General features: G+C 42.9%; 1 protein-coding gene across 2 annotated transcripts; it reads right to left on the bottom strand.

The window, feature by feature from the left end:
* Positions 1-88: 88 nt before the first annotated feature.
* nkd2b (NKD inhibitor of WNT signaling pathway 2b) lies at positions 89-18,564 on the bottom strand. 2 transcript variants are annotated; one of them, XM_088387552.1, is made up of 10 exons: positions 18,122-18,564; positions 18,008-18,034; positions 17,834-17,925; positions 3,262-3,322; positions 2,977-3,089; positions 2,107-2,202; positions 1,830-1,965; positions 1,589-1,646; positions 1,377-1,504; positions 89-1,305 (listed from the first exon to the last, which is right to left on the bottom strand). In XM_088387552.1, the coding sequence occupies exons 1-10, from the start codon at positions 18,144-18,146 to the stop codon at positions 722-724; spliced, it is 1,320 nt and encodes a 439-aa protein (XP_088243678.1). In that variant the 5' UTR covers positions 18,147-18,564; the 3' UTR covers positions 89-721. The 2 variants fall into 2 exon arrangements, with proteins under 2 accessions (XP_088243678.1, XP_088243679.1); XM_088387553.1 differs by having other exon boundaries at positions 1,377-1,501; positions 18,122-18,556.
* Between the last annotated feature and the right edge of the window lie 334 nt (positions 18,565-18,898).

Below are 18,898 nucleotides of genomic sequence, written 5' to 3'. Positions count from 1 at the left end.
TCGACGCCATACCTTAAAAAGTAAAAGATGACATTTTTTTGGCAATAAAAATAAATTAATAAACTAAACATCCAAACGGACAAATAAATAACATGAATTTTATAATGTTTATTATATTATATAAAAGACAACATACATATATGCATAATTATAATCATGATGACATATGCATATATAGTATCATAATTATACAGTAAAATGTGTTTATATTTATATATATTTATATATATTTTATACAGTACATATAGCAAGATATTTTTTTGCGTAAAAACTGGCAGTGGTGATTTTAGAAACCCATATTTTAACTCCAAATCCCCCTCAGTCCACGGACAAAGAGGCCTCTGTAGAAAAGCAGCACCTTTACACCTGAGATCCATTTTTTTTTTTTTTTTTTGAGAGGTCTCCTAAGAACGTCATTTTTCTTCCAGGGATGGCGAACAGCATCAGGAGGGGACAAAGTTCTCCTGCTTTTTGACTTTCTGGTATGTGTGTATGCTCTTCTTACTAAAAAGCTTCAGCAGTCCCAGAAAAGATGATTTAAAAAAAAAAAAAAGGAAAATCTAAGCTGAAATTCTTCAGGTCCACAACATCTGGCCATCACAATAGAAACTCCTCCATACATGTCAGGATATAATCTGTAGAGCTTACATGAGGCGAGTACGAAGATCCTCGACTGGGAGTGGTGCTTGGTCCTGTACGCTAGACATGCACGCAGAAGCGGTCATGTCTGGTGGTAATGATGATAGTGGTGGTGGTGGTGATGTTCATGATGATGGTGGTGCTCGTGGCGCTGAACCACAGGAACCACAAAGCCCGGGCTCCCCTGGGGGCCGGACATTTGCTCTCTCTCCAAGCCTGGCAGCACAGAGGGTGCAACCTGGGGGTGAGGCTGCGGGGAAAGCGGCGTTTTGGTAGGGGAAAGCGCCTCGCGGGCTTTAGCTCGGACGCGTTTGCTGTGACTGTACTGTAGAGGGTGCTGATGGTGGCCGGACGCTTGGACCTGGTGTGGTAAGTGGTATACATCCTGACCCCCGCCACCGTGCGACATGTTTTGCAAAGGAGGATGGTGGCCGTGGCATTTGTTGGATTTCCCGCCACCGCCGGCGCTATTCCCTCCTTTGTTAGCTCCCTTGGGGGATTTCACAAACTGTGTGCCTTTCCCCCGAAACTCGGCCGGGTTGTAAGAGTCGCCGATGACCTGCGAACGCCGTTGATGGAGGAGTTGCGCTTCCGGCTCGTGGGAACGAGAGCGGCTCTGGCTCTGGGAGCTTCGGCCTTGATTCTCCTGGGGAGGGATCGTCGTTCCTGAAAAACACGTCCCAGCTTGAGAAGGCAAGATCGTATTCGAATCAAAGTGTGCTTGTGACGCAAACTACCTTCGAATCTGGAGGTGTAGTTTTCTATACCAGCTAAATCCAGATAGTGATTCCTCCGCTCTGTGTTCTCGTCCACACAGTAATGCTGGCCTTCAGTGGGCGGGGCCTCGTTGCTTTGCCCTCTGCTGCTTTAAATCAAAATGGAAGTACAGGAAGTGTAAATTGTGAAATATAACTTTTTATGTGATGTGTGCAATTATTATCTGACTGACCTGATGTAGGCAGACATGCGCTTGACAGATGGACGACTCTCCTCTTGGTGATTGCGATCTAAGAAAAGACACAGAATAATTCATGATTAATTAATTGACAATTAATGATTAATTAAATTATGTATTATTAATTATATGTATAATTTTTAATAATTATATATATAATTTTGAATTTTTTTTTCAATTTTTAAATAATAAAAACATTTAATTTTATCCTTCGCCAAGACGCTATTTGTTCTACCTGTTTCTTTTTTGTGGCATTTAGGCTCCGGCGTGACAGTCAGCTTGACCCGGAGCGTCTTGCTTTTATTATGGCAGGAGTGATTAACCGAGGCGTCCACCACATCGTAGATGGTGTGCATCAAGCTGGACATATCCTGCGAGAACAGGGAAAAAAAAAACACGTTTTAGCTGATGATCCAAAATGGGTTACAGTGACAACTAAAATAAATAAACACAAGTTTTCTTAAGACGTGGCAGATTTAAACTCGCCTACCCTGACTTGAAAACACACACACCTCCTTTGTCACTTTGCCACTGTTGTCAAAGTCGTAAAGTGTGAATATCCACTCCTGGCGGTTGTCATCCTCCACGGAAACATCACACTCCAAGTCCTGGAGATACATCCGATTATCATAATGACTTATTTTTAATAAATACACCCTGTTTGCCCTCGTTGTATTCATCTCTACTCATTTGCAGATGCGTTTGGGAAACTGCATTACATCTTACATGCCACAAGAGGGCAGCAAAACCTATACGACTAAAGGGGAAAAGCCACAGCCCTCAGTATGTTTCACCCAAGGGATATCCGATTCCACTTTTTTTTTAGACAAAAACCAATACGAGTATTTAATCTTTGAGTAGTCCGACTTTTGATACATACTGTTATAGAAAATTGATAGGTGGCAAAAAAATAACATTCTGCAGCTACCAATTTTTGATAGTAGCTTTGATTCACTAATAGAAAAATAATAGAAGATTGAAAACTCCAAGAGGCAAACATCTGGTTTTCTAAAGGCCCACTGTGTGAAAAAGCAGCATGCATTTATGAGCGATGGGGCCCTGAGGAGAAGCCGCCCTTTATGGCTATATAATGTCTCTTAAGCACAATGCGGTCAGGACTGATCACAAAAGCATTTGAAACATGGAAGCCGATCCCAAGTTGTAATTTGTTCTGGAGCGGTTTACTGTACATACAGATGTCCAGGAACCCACAATACATTCCATTCTTCCTGTAAATAGTTTTAACTGGAGGAAAAACGGAAGCGGTGCTCAAATGCAGCTGCAGCGTAAGACCGCGTTGGTTTGATTCGAACAACTTTTGCCTTCCTATTGCTTTTTTTGTCATGATGACAATTTGAATTCCTATCACAGTTTAGACTTACATCCAGACTGATGCGTTTCTTCCCGTTGGCTTTTATTTCTCGCTCCCCGTCCTCCGCGTGAAGGTACTGAAGGTAGTTTTCGCAGCCGTCCACCTTCTCAGGAGGGAGAGCCACTGTCATGAGATACACAGTTATTTATTTATTTACATTTATTTAAATTATTTAAATTTATTCAATTTATTTATTTATTCTTTTCTATTTTTTTAAATTTATTTATTTATTTATTTATTATTTTTGTTTATTTCTTTTCCATTCAATTACATGAGCGAGTCATTCCCAACTTACCCTCAAGGGGGCAGTGTTGATCTGCGAGGTGACCTGCTTTCAGATGCCCATTTGAAAACTCCTGGGAGGAAAAGAGGAAGATCAGAGATGTGGAGTGAATATACAGTTCAGACCTCAGACACAGAAAAAATAAACATTTCAGGCAAAAACATTTCCTCGTCAGATGTGTGCAAAAAAAAAAGAAAGACGGCCTACACGGTCGGTGCTACACTGCGGCCAAACACTTTGAAACATGCACCACGCTGATTGTGTTTCAATGTCTGGGATACAAGTAAGCGCAGGCAAGGATTTAAGATTCCCCCCCCAAGCCTTCAAACGGGCTCTTGCATCCATCAAAAAAAAAAAAAAAAAAAAAATGGTGAAGCTGCAATTCATCTTGTGAGCGCTCACTCGGCCAACTTTGATTCTTAGAGAAAATGCAAGGCGAGAATTTCTTGATGAAAGAGGCGAAAAGTTTAACTATTTTTAAAATAAGTATGTTTATTTTGAACGGGGGAATAATTTTATTATTCTATTATTCTGCGTAAGGTAAAATGGCGGAAGAGGGCACAGTGAAGGAGCGAATGCTGTCATATGGGAATAATCCACATTCTACATAAAAACAGACCCACACCACATGTGTTAATGCGCACAAGCTCATACACACACTTCAATTACATCGAGATTGTGGAAACAATGACAATTAAATACAGCACAAGCCTTAAAGCCGTAAGAAATCAAACAACAAATGATTCATCTTATTTACGTCATGTTCGCTGCCCCGCACTTTGAAATCAAATCTCAAGGAGGCCCACTGCAAGGAGGCAAATAAAAACCAGATAGATGCGAGAAAAACAAAAGAACTGCATGTACTGCGTGTGAGTTTCAACATCTGCATGCGTTTAGGTAAAGGACCCCCCCCCCCGCCCCCCCTCCTCTCCCCTTCCTCTCTTTCTCCAGCGTAATGACAACAGCAGGGCCTGTGGTTCTATTTAACAATCTCAGAAACCGTGATTACTCTCCACTTCACAGGACGAGTGCTCCAGCCTCTAATCTAGCCCTGACCTTCATTGCCAATATGGAGAGGGGGGGGGAGCAATCCCAACACGGGGTCAAGGTTTGAACACCCGCTGCAAATTGGCCACATGAGACTTTTGTGGAGAAATCAGATTGGGAGTGAAGCATTAAGGGGGGCAGGAAGTAAGGGAATAAAAACAGCGAAGGCACAAAGGAGGAAAGGGATGATAAGAGGAACAAAGATGGGAGAGGACCAGATACCAGAAGAGGATGTGCTTAGCCTAACAGGAGATAGATAGGGACTATCTTCTGCTAACTGGGACCTCTGCCTAAGACCTGGAGGAGGTTCGACAAACGTTGTGGTTTTGTTGCCCTCCCGAGTGCCTTAAGGGCCATTTGACACAAAATCATCCTTTTTATAAAATGGAAATGTTTCAAAATAGGTATAAAAAGCCAGTTCCTGTACATTTAATGTCCCGTTTGAATGTCCAGCAGATTGACTGGCTTAATTATAAACAATTATGAAACCGCATGCATGCTGACAAAGGGGATTTGAAAAGAACAGCGGTTGGTACGCATGAGTGCCATATTTCTTTACAAAGTGACATTTATATTGTAGCATTTGCAGTTATTTTTGTAGTTTTGGCGTGGAGAGAGAGAGAGAGAGAGAGACAGAGAGAGAGAGAGAGAGAGAGAGAGAGAGAGAGAGAGAGAGAGAGCTCAAACATGAAAAGGTCGTCAGATGCAGCAAAGCACGCTCGAGAGGGGGATTGTCATGAAACAAACAATAAAAAACGTCCTCCAATTAAAATGGAGATTCGAGAAGCCGTAACAAACCAACGTTCCTTCCGCCGAGCGAACTAATGAGAGAGCCGAGCGCGTCTGACCGCCGTCTGCAGTTTAACATCGAAACGCAAGGCATCGAAATCGCCCACGGTGTCGGCCTCCAAATCTGCCAGCCACATGTGCAATTAAGCGTCTGGCATCTCGCCTCTGCCATTCTTTCGTTATCAGATCACGCTAGGTGAGGCTAATCTCCGATCGGAGATGACAAGTCGATGCAGTGACGGGACGAACTTGTAAAAGCGCCTGAAAAGCGTGTGATGTTTGTTCACGCTTGCCAAGCAGCTTCAGCTTGGACTGGCAGACTTTAATGTGGGTGAAGGTAACCGAGGGTGGGGGGGGAGCTTTTATTTCTCCCTACCAGGTGACATTAGGCACCCCCCATCCTCCCACTGGAAAACAGTACACACCTTTGTTCTTCCACACCCGCACTCAACACGTATCATGTTTTGAAAATCTTCAAAATAAAAACAGGCTAGCAGAAAAAGAGTTCTTCTGGCCTCAGGGTAGAAATCACAGCAGAAGTCCAAATATAATGTATGCTGGGAAAAAAAAAAGAAAAACTGGATATCATCAAGAGGCTTCCTCATATTTTCCAGTCAATGCGGCTTTTTGAAATTGTGTAATTAGTGTCCACACAACTTGTACAGTGCAGCTCTTCTTCCCTTGTCCAAACAAGATCTCAGTCATTTCCTCAAAAGTGTCTAAGGTGACATACTCAAAAGTCACCTGACACCTTACGGAAGGCACCGAGGGAAATCCTTTCGAAGCCCTCGGGCGGACTATTAATCGTGTGTGATCGGATGGAAGCTAATTGCTAACGGAAACACAGCTCCGCTGGTGTCAGCGTAAAGAAAAGGAACCCCGTTTTGTAAACATTCGTCACCGCACGATGAAACCGGAGAAGGCGGCAGAACAAGACCTCCATTCCAGGAGAAACCAAGTTGGCCTTGACTCAAAACCAGATGTGTTTAAACTGAAGACATAGCAAAGATGATGTTCGGGTTGGCGAGACGGTAAAAGAACAATGAATGGATGGCCTCGACCTAATTATGGTGGTGAGTCAACGTTCGTTTCAGCACGTATCGATTGTCAATCCATTTCGATCTTAAAACGACGAGTTAGGTCAGTTATGGAATTTAACGTGGAATTTTGGCCTGACTTTCCCGAAATGGGGTCGAGATGAGAACAGAACACCCGCGCTGTCATCTGGACAGGCTCCATGTGGCGGAGATCGTCGGACTCTTTTACAGGCCAGCGGGATTCTGGTTGAGGTCAAACAGGAGGCAGAACTTCTCTCTTGGCAGGACATGAATCACAAGGGGGTGAAGCCTCTTCGGGCCTTGTATAACAACAGCTGCGAGGGGAGCTTTTGATGAGAATGCTTCGCCATTGACATAAGCGCACCTAAAGCACTAAAAGTCACCTGCTCCCCCCCTCCCCTTCCCTCTCACTTTGATTTGACCTGCTGGACGGCATAAGATTAGCTAGCCACCGCGTATCTGCTTCATTAATGTTGATAGCAACGTGATGTAACGGAGGACTCGGAAATCACGTTGACACACACCTCGTCGAAGAAGGAGGAGGCGCCAAGCAAGGAACACGACAGGCGTTTGGCCTCAAACAGGATGTGCCTCTGTTTGTGGCCTCCATGTGAAATTCTGTAAGCTCCCGCGCAGGCCCCTGGCTCTCAAGTCCAGCCAATGGGGAGCGCATCCAGGCCGATAAAGCTGAACAGATTTGTTCCACATTCCACGGGGGCCTTTAAACAACACAGAAGACCTCAAAGTGCCAGGTTGCGGCTGAGCTGAAGAGGACGCCAATCCCACCAGGGCCCGAAGGGACTCCACCTCTTATAAAAAGTCATGCGGAGAAGCTCTTGTCTCCTTTTGAAGGGTTTAGGAGAAAACGGCACTTTAATCAACTTGTCTGTCACTCACAGTAAAAAAAAAAAGAAAAAAGTAAGCATTTGATGCACATTCCAAAGCTCTGAGACAGCTTGGAAAAGAATTTTCAAAATAAAAAAATCTCATCAAAAAGCACTGATGTATGAAACCATATTAGGATGCTAAATGCTAATGCTAACAGCATGACACAGCCAGACTGCAAACTTAACGTGCATAAATAAGCTCATACTCTTTATTATGCGTGTTTTAATCTCATTTGCTATTCCACCTACCAAGTAGACGTGCGTGGCATGTCTTATTTTTCCATTTGCCGTTAAGACAGATCCTTATGAAGTCTCCCAAGAAGAAAAGTGGAAAAGCTATGAAATGAAAAACAATCTCATGTTGGCCTCCATTGCTGTGTCTGCGAGATAGCTTAAATTTTATTTGCGTTATAAAGTTTTATAGTGATTGAATGACGAATTATTTTTGTTGTACGACACTGTCGTTGGAAGAGAAAGTGGATTTATTAGCCAGTAATGTAGTGAACAGTTTTTGGATGCCCCACCCAAAAGTATATTAGTACTTTAAACCGTCAATACAATAATATGATTTTTATTTCATTCCCAGCCCATCTTTCAATATGAATTTTCAAAATAAATTCTGATTTCATTTTGACAAAAGACACCAGAAGCCTAATCGTGTAAAAGTTGCTGATGATAACTTTTCTATCAACTACACAAAATAATTCTGAGTAGTCATATGAGTATGACAAAGTACAAAATAAAACAAAAGAGGCTACTGTGGAAGTCCCAGTAAGTTCTGGGACGCTCGGGGCTAAAATTACTAGTACTCGTACGGGCCCACAGAAGAAGGAACCACAAGTTGCTGGGGAGGTCATTGTGCTCTCGTTTTTCCCGCAGCGAAATGGTTGGTGAGCCACAAAATGTTTTCCTATAAAAATACGACATGCGAGGGATGCTCAAAGTCGGAGTGATTCGTAAGCGCCCTCTGCTCCGTTTCAACACGATCACTCTCCCCGTTTGTGGTGGGCTGTCTGTCTAGCAAAGAAGATGTCACTTGGAATGGCTGTCACCTGCGAGATAAGCGCCGACACTAGTTTTTTTCCGCCCCCCCCCCGCTTGTTTTGTTAAGCTGCGTGGGATTCCACTCTCGGATTTAAAAAAGCCGGTCGGCACTTCATAGGGGTGAGGCTTTGTGGTTTCGGGGGCTTGCCGGGGGCCTTCCAGAGCTCCTGTGGGTGACTGAGAAATGTAAACAAACCACGTCGGGGAAGGACAGCTGCATTGAGAAGAGCGGCAACGGCGCACACTTGAGAGATGCTTGTCCGTGTAATCCACAATGACTTTTTTTTTTTTTGCGGCACTCATGCTGTTAACGGCTTGCGGGTTGCTGGATAAGCTTCCCGCTGGGTTTCCGGAACATGCCTTCCAGAGGGATAAGAGCGGCTTCACGGTCAAGACCGCAGCTCTACAGTCCACTTGTCACCACTCCCGGCGGGTAAGTTACAAAGAGAAGTGCGGATCCAAATGAGCGCCGATGATGAGAGGCGATCATGCGGCCGTGACCAATCAGCGAGTAATGTAGCGTGAACGCTCCACACTTCCATTTGGGAGGTACACTGGGGCAAAGGGACACGGTTGGATGTTCTGTAGCTTAGTGCTATACTCGAGAAACAAAAGTAGACAAGAAAAGTGTGGAATAGAGAAGAATCTGGTTTTAGAAGATAGCGCAGGAAATACAACTGATTCCTTGCAACGCCGGGCTTTTCAAAATAAAATTCAATCATTAATTTAAGTCTTACCATTCCTGTCTATTGTTTAGTTTTATTCGGGGTTTTACCTCAAGCTAACTGTTTCTAGCTAACCGGCCACAAATTAGTATTTTGTGATATATTTACATTGTGGCCACAGTCTAAAAAAAAAAAAATCTAACATGTCCTGTCTGGGGTACGAAGCTTGCCAGCATGTTTTAGGGAAAATCTCCTAAACACATGTTGCAGCGAACAAAAGAAGTTCCCAGCACGTGTTTTGCGTCTCTCGTCTTATTTGGATATTTTGAGTAACTAACTCCCTTCCCCGACTGTCTGCCACAGTTGCCAGTTTAGGGAATACCGCAAAAATTCCTGACCCTGCGAGAACAGGCTTGATTCCAAGCTGCGAAGTTCCTCACAAGGCTGGAAGTAGACGAGGGGTCGTAGCGGGGTCAACGGGACGAAGAGGCGGTCATGTTTAGATGATGTGAAGGTATGTCTTGATTTGAAACATGGACGATCGCCAAAAAAAAGTGTAATTAATAAATGATTCCACGTGGCACACCTGTCAATTTCTCGATCTCTCTTGGTTCGAAATCACCGAACACGTCGAAAAATTAGAGTGGTGTGTAGGTCGATTACCGATGCAACAAAGTCAGGCAACCCAAATTTTTCATGAATTATTCTCAAAGGAAATTACTGGTGAGTTGGGGGGGGAACCCATGAGGATAAATGTCTTTGAACTGGCAAGACGGCGTACAAAGTCTACATTTGGCCGATTTTGCTCGCTTCTGCTGGCCGTGTCTGCACTTTGGTGACCTGACAGGCAAAAGCTGTGTGTGCACCAAACACGTTTCCCCAGTGTGAAATTCAGGAACGTAATTCATCCATGGCAAAAGCGGAGATGAAAAGGCAATGGTGCAGAGGGCAGCTCAAGCGCGGCTCCGCCTCCTTCTCAGCTTTTGCAGCAGAGCGCACGGAGAGTTGAGAGGGGGGGGGCTGCTTTTTTCAAAGCCTCGATTATTGCGAACCGAGTCTTTTGGATTGGCTCGTGAGTTGTGCTGGAGTATTCTTATCTTATCTCCGATGCTCAATCCGCACGAACGAGCGACCGAGTCTGGCTGTGCAAGAAAGTCTGGAGGCAGGCAGTCCACTTAAAAGCACAAAGTGAGACACTTTGAGTATTGATAAAAAAAAACGAGGAGGTGGTGATGTGCGAGAGAGGGGCTTGAAAGCGATGAGATAATCGGAGAAGTACCAGGATGGAGGAGTCCTCAAAGACAAGCACAGGTGGGAGGGGGAGGGGGGGGGCAAGATATTCCGATACACTGGCATTCTTGATAGGATCAACCCAACCCGCATCAACATGCGGAAGTAGGTGCTAGTTATAAGCTTTAAGTTATAAGCTTTAAGTTTTTTTTTTTACCATTTTCTCATTCACATCAATCAGCTGTTTTTGATTTAAATAGTTAATATGAATTATTTTCGGTGAAGACGGCCTCAAAAGCAGAAACTGTAAAGTCTAAGACGTACATTCCGATATTTTTTTCCTTTTGTAATGTGTTGTTTTCCCACTTTGTTTGTGGAGCACCTCCCGTGAAGCAAATGGCGTCTGGGTGAGGGACGGAGAACTGCTGTTTATTTGAAATGAGCCTTTAGGTAAACACGTTACATGGCGCTAAGGGGCTGGGGTCAGCTTTTGAAGTGGACGGGCCTCAGGAAAGAAATGGGTGGGGGCTAGAAGGAGGGGGGGGGGTTAAAGAAGGCCGCCTTCAGAGGAAATGAAAACAGAGACTTCATTCAGCGCTGTTTCATCATCTCATTTTAATGTCATCAGAAACTTTGTAGTCGACTTTCTTCCGAGTGTAAATTCCAATTTTACATCCCACTTCCTCTTAATGTAATGTAGGTTTGGATGACGGGGGGGGGGACAGCTAGTTTGCTGTCTCCCCCCCTGCCTCCCCCCCTTCAATGTGATGTGCACTGTCTGCGTAGCCCATTTGCGAGCTTTGAAGCCGCTCGAGTGTTTCGACAGCTAACCACTTTCAGATGGGGCTGTGGCATTTTATGAGGAGAGTAAAAGCGATACTTACACATGTGTACGTTTGGAAGGTGGGGGGAAGCTCGGAGCGGAGAAGAGGATAAGTCCTCCAGGGTTTCAAATGTATGAAAATCAAGGGAAGGAGAATATATCGAGGAAACAATGTATGGCCTCCACACATCTTTTCTTTTTTTTCATTAAGTCGACAGGAAGTCGAGGGGTTTGTGTCGTGTGTGGTTTCATTCTCCATGCCTCCGACCTAGCAGGGCGTCAGCTTGAGGAATGTGGAGCGAGGATGAAGTTTCGAAGCATTCAGAGGGGGGACTGTCTGAGGTTTGTTTTTTTTTTCCTCCAAGAATAACAAAGTTGGATGCATATTGCATCACAATGTGAAGAGTTACATGACAGGCTGAAAAAACAAAAAGTAATTGCATACTAAATACTGCAATTGCGCCACTGCTATTTATGCTCTCGACAAGCGACGAAAACGTCTGATCCTACCTAGATTTACGATGAACAATGTCCTTTGCTGTTTTAGCCCCCCCCCACCCCTCCCCTGACTGAAAATCTATTGTGAAATATATGTCAGGTCGCGGTCTGACCTCTATGGAGACAATCTCAAGTTTCCATTCATAGAAACAAAACCACATTTTGATCCAATAAAGGGGTCTTTCCAAAAATAAATAAGAGGCCTCCATTTACAAATATTTAAAGAGACAACATGCGAGAAGGTTCCAAGCAGCGGCCTTTAGTGAGCTCATCGCATTCACAGACATCACTGAAGATGTCGTGTGTGTGCAATTAGAAATGCCCATAATAACGTCTCCACCGCTCATTAGTGGGGGGAAGAAAAAAAAAAATATTCCCCTGACTGATCCAAGGATTGCGAAATAAAGTCCACTTGGAAATGAGAAGCAACTTTCTAAGGAAGAGGCGGGGGGACAGGGGGTTTATGTGGAAACATACCTTACACACTAAAATGTAATAACCTTTGAGTCTCCCGGTGTTTTACTTGGCCGGGAGACGCAACAAGATCAAACACAGACTTGGATCCAGATGCTTTTGCCAAAAATGTCAGCATTAAGCACAGGGCTTCAGCTTCAGGTATTTTCTTTCCTCTGGCAGCGAACGAGAGGAGAGAGACAGACCGGCGTTAACCCTCGACGGAGCTGGCATCTTGTCCCCTGCCTTGCCGCCACGCAAAGCATGCTGGGAAAATTAAAGTAACCTGCTGTCTAGTCTAAATTAGTCAGAAGATTTTTAAAAATGAAGCCCATAAAGGTATGATTGGATGACTGTCAACCAGCGGTCCTCTAGTGGTCCGTGGTGGTATTGCAAGTGGTCAGCAAAATTAGAAATGGCAAATAATTTTAAACGATAAATTCGATTTATTATTTAGACTTATTTTTCCAGTTAATTTTGTGAGTCACATGCAAACGACGTCTAACGTGAAGCTCCACATAGATACTCTTTAAAGTCCGGAAGCGGCAAACGGCGTCAACGGCATGAAAAGAAGCGACAAGACACAAGTGACTTCAAAGCACCGCTGTCGGCCGGCGGAGAAAGAAGGCGACAACTTAATTCCATGAAGATAACAGCTCTGATAATAATGAAAGCGTGTCTCTTGTCTAAAAATATTCCCTTTGAGCTGTCTGAGAACTTGACGCTGATGAGATTCTTTCATGCTCGTCACAAGGCACATTTTTTTGTATTAGTACTGAGAATTTGGACATGCAACGCCGACATATGCTGAGGAATGCTTTAAAAGCTCTTTTCTTGACAAGTAGCGATTCTATTTGTTTGGATTTGGTTTGCCACTTTCAAACTATCTATGGGACACTTACATACACTCTAAATCCAGTGAGGTTGAAAATAACCAAATATGCGTAAAAAAAACAGAGCCACTATTTGGGTCAAGTTGACCCAACTTTCCAGATTGTTTTGTACAAATTGAGCCAACTTTTTGGGGTTGGGCTTTTGAACAAGAAGTTTTGAACGTATTATTGGCATTTTCATTCATTTCAATGGGAAAAGATGATTTGAGATACGCATGTTTTGAGTTATGAGAATTGCCGTTTGTTATTTATTTAATAAACATGAAAGATTACATCGTGATATGATCTGTTGCAACCAACTGGACTGACACAGCATGACAATGATTTCTCAATCCAGTCACGTCAGACCAACATGTTTGGGATTGTTCGGCCTTGTCAGAGGTCATTGCTATTTTAAGTGTCAGATGTTTCTGTCCTCCAACGTGTTACAATGGAGCTGTGTTGAAACTATTCCAAAATACCCTCATGGACATGTAATGCCTCTTTCCATCAAACACACCAAGTGGGTGAGACTCGCCCTCTGACTCAGAGGCGTCGCGGTGACGCTTATGTGAACGCCAGCGACATGAAAGAGCGGCTAAATAAGCATCTCGTGCTGGTGATGAGTGGAGAAGCCGCCATGGTGATGATGTTTACACCGACGGTGAACTCTGGATTTGGCAATCGGCATCGAAAAAGATAAACAGACACTAAAGTGTGGAGTGATGCGCTTGTTGGTTGACGATTAAATGAAGGAAGGGATGGTGAGATGAAAAGACGTTTGTATGAAGAGGTTCGGGAAAGTTCAGCTTGAAATAATAATGGTGGCCTCTGTTGGAAAAAGTCAGCACACAGGAATTGGGATGCGCCCTTATTGGGTGAGGTACCAAAATTTAAATGTTTTAATTTGAAGACATTTTTTTTCCCACATTTTCTCATTTTTTTATTTTTTCCCTACGACACAAAAATTTTCTGCTTTTCAAATCTGTGGCCATTTCAACCAGACTTGACATTTAAATGCCATTTTTGGGAAATCTTCTCACAGCGCTAACGTTAGCTTATCCCGCTAACCGATCATCCAACAAACTAAATCACCAAATCAATCAAACTTGTACTTCATGTTTCACACTACTCGGAAACAATTGTTGCGTTCCTCCCTGCCTGCGGGTGGTACCACCAAAAAGTGATTTATTTAACTACACAATAGTTTGTGACAAAAGAGAAAACTTTAGTTCTCAGCTAACCTAATTGAACCGAACCGGTGTTGAAGTGAGGCAGATGTTGCCCCCCACTGCCATCGATACCTCTAAAACCCCTTCGATATCTCCCCAAAGAAAAAAAAGCACGCTTAAATCCCTACTCCTCCTCTTTTCCTCTTCCACCCCCTTCCCACCGCAGCCCCTTTCCCCGCTCCAGGATTTTTCAGTACAAACCAGGAACAGATGTCTGCCGGGGCCGTGCTGAAAGACCCCGCTGTTCTGGATGCCAGCCACATGCTTTTCATTCAGAGATGAAGGCTCACAGCTCGCCTTCTTGTGAAGCCATTTTAGGGGGGGGGGGTTGGAAAAAAAACAGACCCTCCAAATGCCTTCAAGACTGTTTAAAAAGAGCTACATATATACCAGCGCACACCTTTATGTCTCCTCTCTGCCATTTTCGCGTCTCGGGTGGTGCTTTTTTTTTTGTTTCGGCACTTCAAATCATGTGGAAAGCAGATTACAAAATACAAAGATTTGATTTCTTTTTAACATCCAGATTGGCAGGTACAACATCTATGTCATCTGATGACAATCTCAGGTTAGGTACTGACTCTTTCAGATGGATGGAAAAACTTTAATGATTTAAATTTAGTTGCCGATATGATGATAAAACTGCACCCTGCTCAAATATCAATCAAATATAACTTAGAAAATTTTGGCGCATCCACCCAATTACATCACTGGGAAGCCATTTAAGCCACGCCCCTTTAAAAATCCGAAATTTTTTTTAGCAGTATATCTGCACAAAATGTGTATTGTTGTTAGAATCTTTCATGTTAAAAATAATTTTTTCTTTAATCATTTAAGTTTAGACCTTAATCGCCTGTCGATTCAGCGAAGCTTTGACAGGAATAGTATTAAAAACATTCTTTTATTTGGAAAATTTTTGCTAAGAAATCAAAACACAGCAGTATTCCAGAATAAGTTTCCGCTATACAGAATAAAAAGGGGTTTAAAAAAAAAACTATTCCTGCTTTAAATCTAATTTTTGACAGCAACATTAATGTCACCGAGTATTTACAACGTGATCTCGACTGAAGCCCTTTTTTTTTACTCCAAGTGTATTCCTATTAATCTTTCTAAAGTGGACTACTGAAGGTCTTTTTTGTCATGGAATGTAAAGTGTTGACACTGGCTCCCCCACGAGCAAGACTTGAGACAAAAGGCGGCGCTGAAAGGCCAAATTAGTCTGTCATTATTGGGGCATCCCAGCCAGCCTGTTTGAAGCACTTTACTTGGACCTTGTTGATCTTTCCAGAGGTGTGACATACAGTGAACCCTCACATGGCTCTCGTGAACTCACTTCTCCACACTGGGTTCGGAACTTTAAAGCCTTCATTATGCAAAGACTTTTGACTTGAAGTCAAGGTGTCCACTTTTGCACCCAAAAGTGGGATTGCACGGCAAAGGCAAGCGGCCAGCCGCCGACTGGAAGTCACGCTTTTGCGGGGGGAAAAAAAAAATCAATATTGAAACAAGTTTGATCTGCTGTTATTTCTTCCGAAAGCAAAGCCTCGGCACGTTGCCGGGGTCCGAATTAAAGCTTTATCAAGAAGCTTTACGCAGACTCGCGTTGGGCATGGGCCATGTTTGTGCTTCTTTTCCCGGCAGTACATCATCGCCCCCCCCTCCCCTCCCCTCCCCAAGAAGGGTCAGGATTGGGGGGTTTGGAGGTTCCACTGATATCAGAGCCCTTTTTATAACTCTCAGAGCTGCACTTTGAAGTCGCAGCCAGACAGCTCAGGAATCCTACTCCCCCGTTTGACAATGAGGAGGAAGGGGGGGGGGGGGCGGCTAAATAGCATGTTTGGTCAATCTGCTCCTCTTTGGAAGTCACAAGTAATGCTATCTGTCCCTGCAGCTCATTAAGCAGGCCACTGAGAAGACAAAAACCACCTAGTGAGGAGGGCCCAGATGTTTCTCTTCTTCAGTTGCTTCATCAAAATGTTCCGAATTGCAGGCTGTACTTTTCGGACGATGTGTTTACTGCCCTTGTGATGTTGACTCGTGATAATCACGTGAAAATCTATCTTAAACGGCCAATTTAAGTCCAGCGAGCGTTCAATCCATAAAAAACACCACAAGTCCATTTTTCCCACACAGTGGAACCTCTGAAGTCTAATGTCCTAGATTTTAATTTCATTTTAATTCCAAATATGTCTCACAAGACTTTTCTTTTGGTCTTCTGAGGAGCTGAAAGAGGAGCCGAACCCAACAGATGTGAAACGTGAGGAACGATATGCAAAAGCAAACTTCCATTCAAAGCAGTTAGCCGTGTCCCAATACTTTTGTCACCAAAGTTCTGTGATACTTTCTACATTTCACTATTAACGATGGCATTTGATTATATTAAAAAAACATCCAAAGCTTTGCAAATCGATAAATATAATCATAGAATTTTTCTTTTTAAATTAAATTTTTTTCTACTGCTTATTCCCTTCAGGCTGCTTAAATTTTCCCTGAATTAAAACTAAAGCCACAGACGTTTAATCTAAGAATCGCATCGCCAAAACACGACACTGTCTGATCCTTTCAACTTGAAAATATGCGCCACCAAACTTGCTACGCTAGATAAATTCTCAACTGAGCTGCGCTGGGACTTCAAAACACCCCGAGGACTTCTTAACATCAATAAACTTCAACTGTAGCCTCATTTCCAACATGAATATAACGTATGAGCCGGCAGAGCCATTTTTTCACTCAAAGTACTTCATAGACAACACAATCATGTGAGGGACTTTTTTTTTTTGTTGAAAATTGCGACAGCTGACGCGGATAAAGATGGAAAAGGGGCTGAATATGCAGATGTGGTCGAAAGGAAGGGAAAGAACGCACGGAAAAAAGATTATTCTTACTTTACCACCGACACTATGGTACATGCGGTCCCACGTATGTGATGACAAACTCAGCCATGTCTTCTCACTTGCACCTATTAAAGTTGTTGTGAAGTATGGAGAGATATTTGGAAAGCACCTTTGGTGGTTTCCCTCCAGGGCGAGTGTGAACTCCAGCGCCCCTTTAATTTGTACCAGTGGGCGGATAATAACCTGATTTAATCTATGACTTTTGTACTATTACAACCGCCCACCCTCATCGAGTCACAATTTGTGGGTAGCTCAAAAAAAATGATGTCATGTGATGCTGCTGATTAGCGGGGTGGGCATGATGCCAGCAGCCACAAGAGTAAATGTTACACACTACTGTGATAGTGTGTGTGGGGGTGTGTGGAGGGGGGGTCGAAATTGCAACAGTGTTGTGTCAGGAGCGAGAGGTGTCAGAAAGAATAACAAGACACTTGGCACGGGTCTTCACGCATGGTCGTCAATACACTTTGCCTCCTCCTTTAAGAGTCAAGAAGTGCTCATCTCCTCTTACAAGAGGGGGGGGGGGGGGGGGGGGCACGGTTGTGAGCAGACAACTTTGAAGTGCCTGACACACTCATCACATCAGCAAATGCACAAGCATCAACTCACACACACAGACACACACAAAGCTGGCATTCTTTTTTTTTTAGAAAACTCCAAAACTTGAAATTTTAGAGCCAAAGTTGACAAATGCATTGAGAAACTAATAAAGGAACATTGAGGACAAGGATTTACAACAAATATCAATTAAAAATAATCATTGTTCCCCCAAAAAAATTTGGACCACAACCCTAAGTTTGGAAAACTTATTGGAAAACTACTAGACTCATGCCTTAACGGATTAAAAATTAGAAATACAATTTATTCTTGTGTGACATGTTTAGATTAGATTAATGTCTGATAGTAAAAGAATTTCTTCTTGGATTTTTTTTTTAAACATCACAGTAGTAAATGTAATACTTACGTATAGAAACAAAAACATAAACTCCAATGTTTGTAGAATATATGTGAAACCAGATTTACCTGTCTTGCTATTTATTCATATTTACTTAATTATAACCACCATATTACATAAATGTTAAATATCCACTCTACCTGCATGTTCTTCATCTTGTGATCCATTCCTCCATAGCGCTCAGACTCGTCCATGCTTCTCCGGAGGAAAGCATTCACAACAAAACTATCCCCTGAAAGAAAAAGAAAAAAATCAGCATTAACAAAATCGCATCAATGCAAAATAATCTTGATGCACTTGTCCATTGGACTAACCTTCTGGGTTCTCCCTGCGCTTGCACGCTTTGGATCATGCAAAACAGACATGATTTTTTAGTCCATGTTTTAAAAGCGTTTTTTTAAAATGATGCACCAAAAAAAATGTCTTACCGTGTTTGGACTGTAATTTTCCCATTCTTGTCACTGGATCAATAAAACGATACCGAGTAAATCCGAAGTGTCTCAGCAAGCGTGGGTCACATTGTGCTGCGGCCGAACTCCAACTTTATCCAAAGTCCAACAATGAAATATTTGATTCATGGAGGAAGTACTGAGCGCTTTTACTAATAACACGGCGAAATCGTCAAAAGTGATGGTGGGAGACGTTTTTGCAGGACGTCCCTCCTCTCAGTTCACCTCAGCCCGACTGGAAGTGCAGCGGTTGGGAAGTGGAACAAACCCACCAGACGCGCTCGGCGCTTGTCAAGTGTGACGTCACAACAGCAATGTGCATCCGGTTAAGTCTTTAAAAACAAAAGCATGCATTTACAAAATAAAAGGATGGTAAATTTTGCTGGGCATTATACAGAAAAACTGGATTTAGAACTAAACTTGTTTTGTAAGTATTAATTCGCGTTAATACATTTCAATAAATTTAGGATAGAAAATAGAATAATGTCCATTCATCCGGTCATTCACAAACACTGCCAGTTTCACTTGGTCCGAAAAATATTTAATTAGATTAATTAGAATAATAAGATTATTATTTTTGTTCCTCTGTTCATGGATGTACAGTGACAAACACAACCATTAAATGCTTGTCCACGAAATACTTTTTTTCCACTTGTCATAATCAAGTGGGAAAAATAAGAATATAAGAATTGAACGTTCTTTCAAAATGGATGAAAAGTCAAGATGACAACAAGCCAGAAAGGCTGCCAAGAGCAG

The sequence above is a fragment of the Syngnathus floridae genome, chromosome 10 (assembly GCF_059516105.1).
Source record: "Syngnathus floridae isolate MCC-2025c chromosome 10, RoL_Sflo_1.0, whole genome shotgun sequence".
Lineage (NCBI taxonomy): Eukaryota > Metazoa > Chordata > Actinopteri > Syngnathiformes > Syngnathidae > Syngnathus > Syngnathus floridae.
The sequence above is the reverse complement of the archived record's forward strand: the minus strand, read 5'-3'. Positions and strand labels throughout refer to the sequence as shown.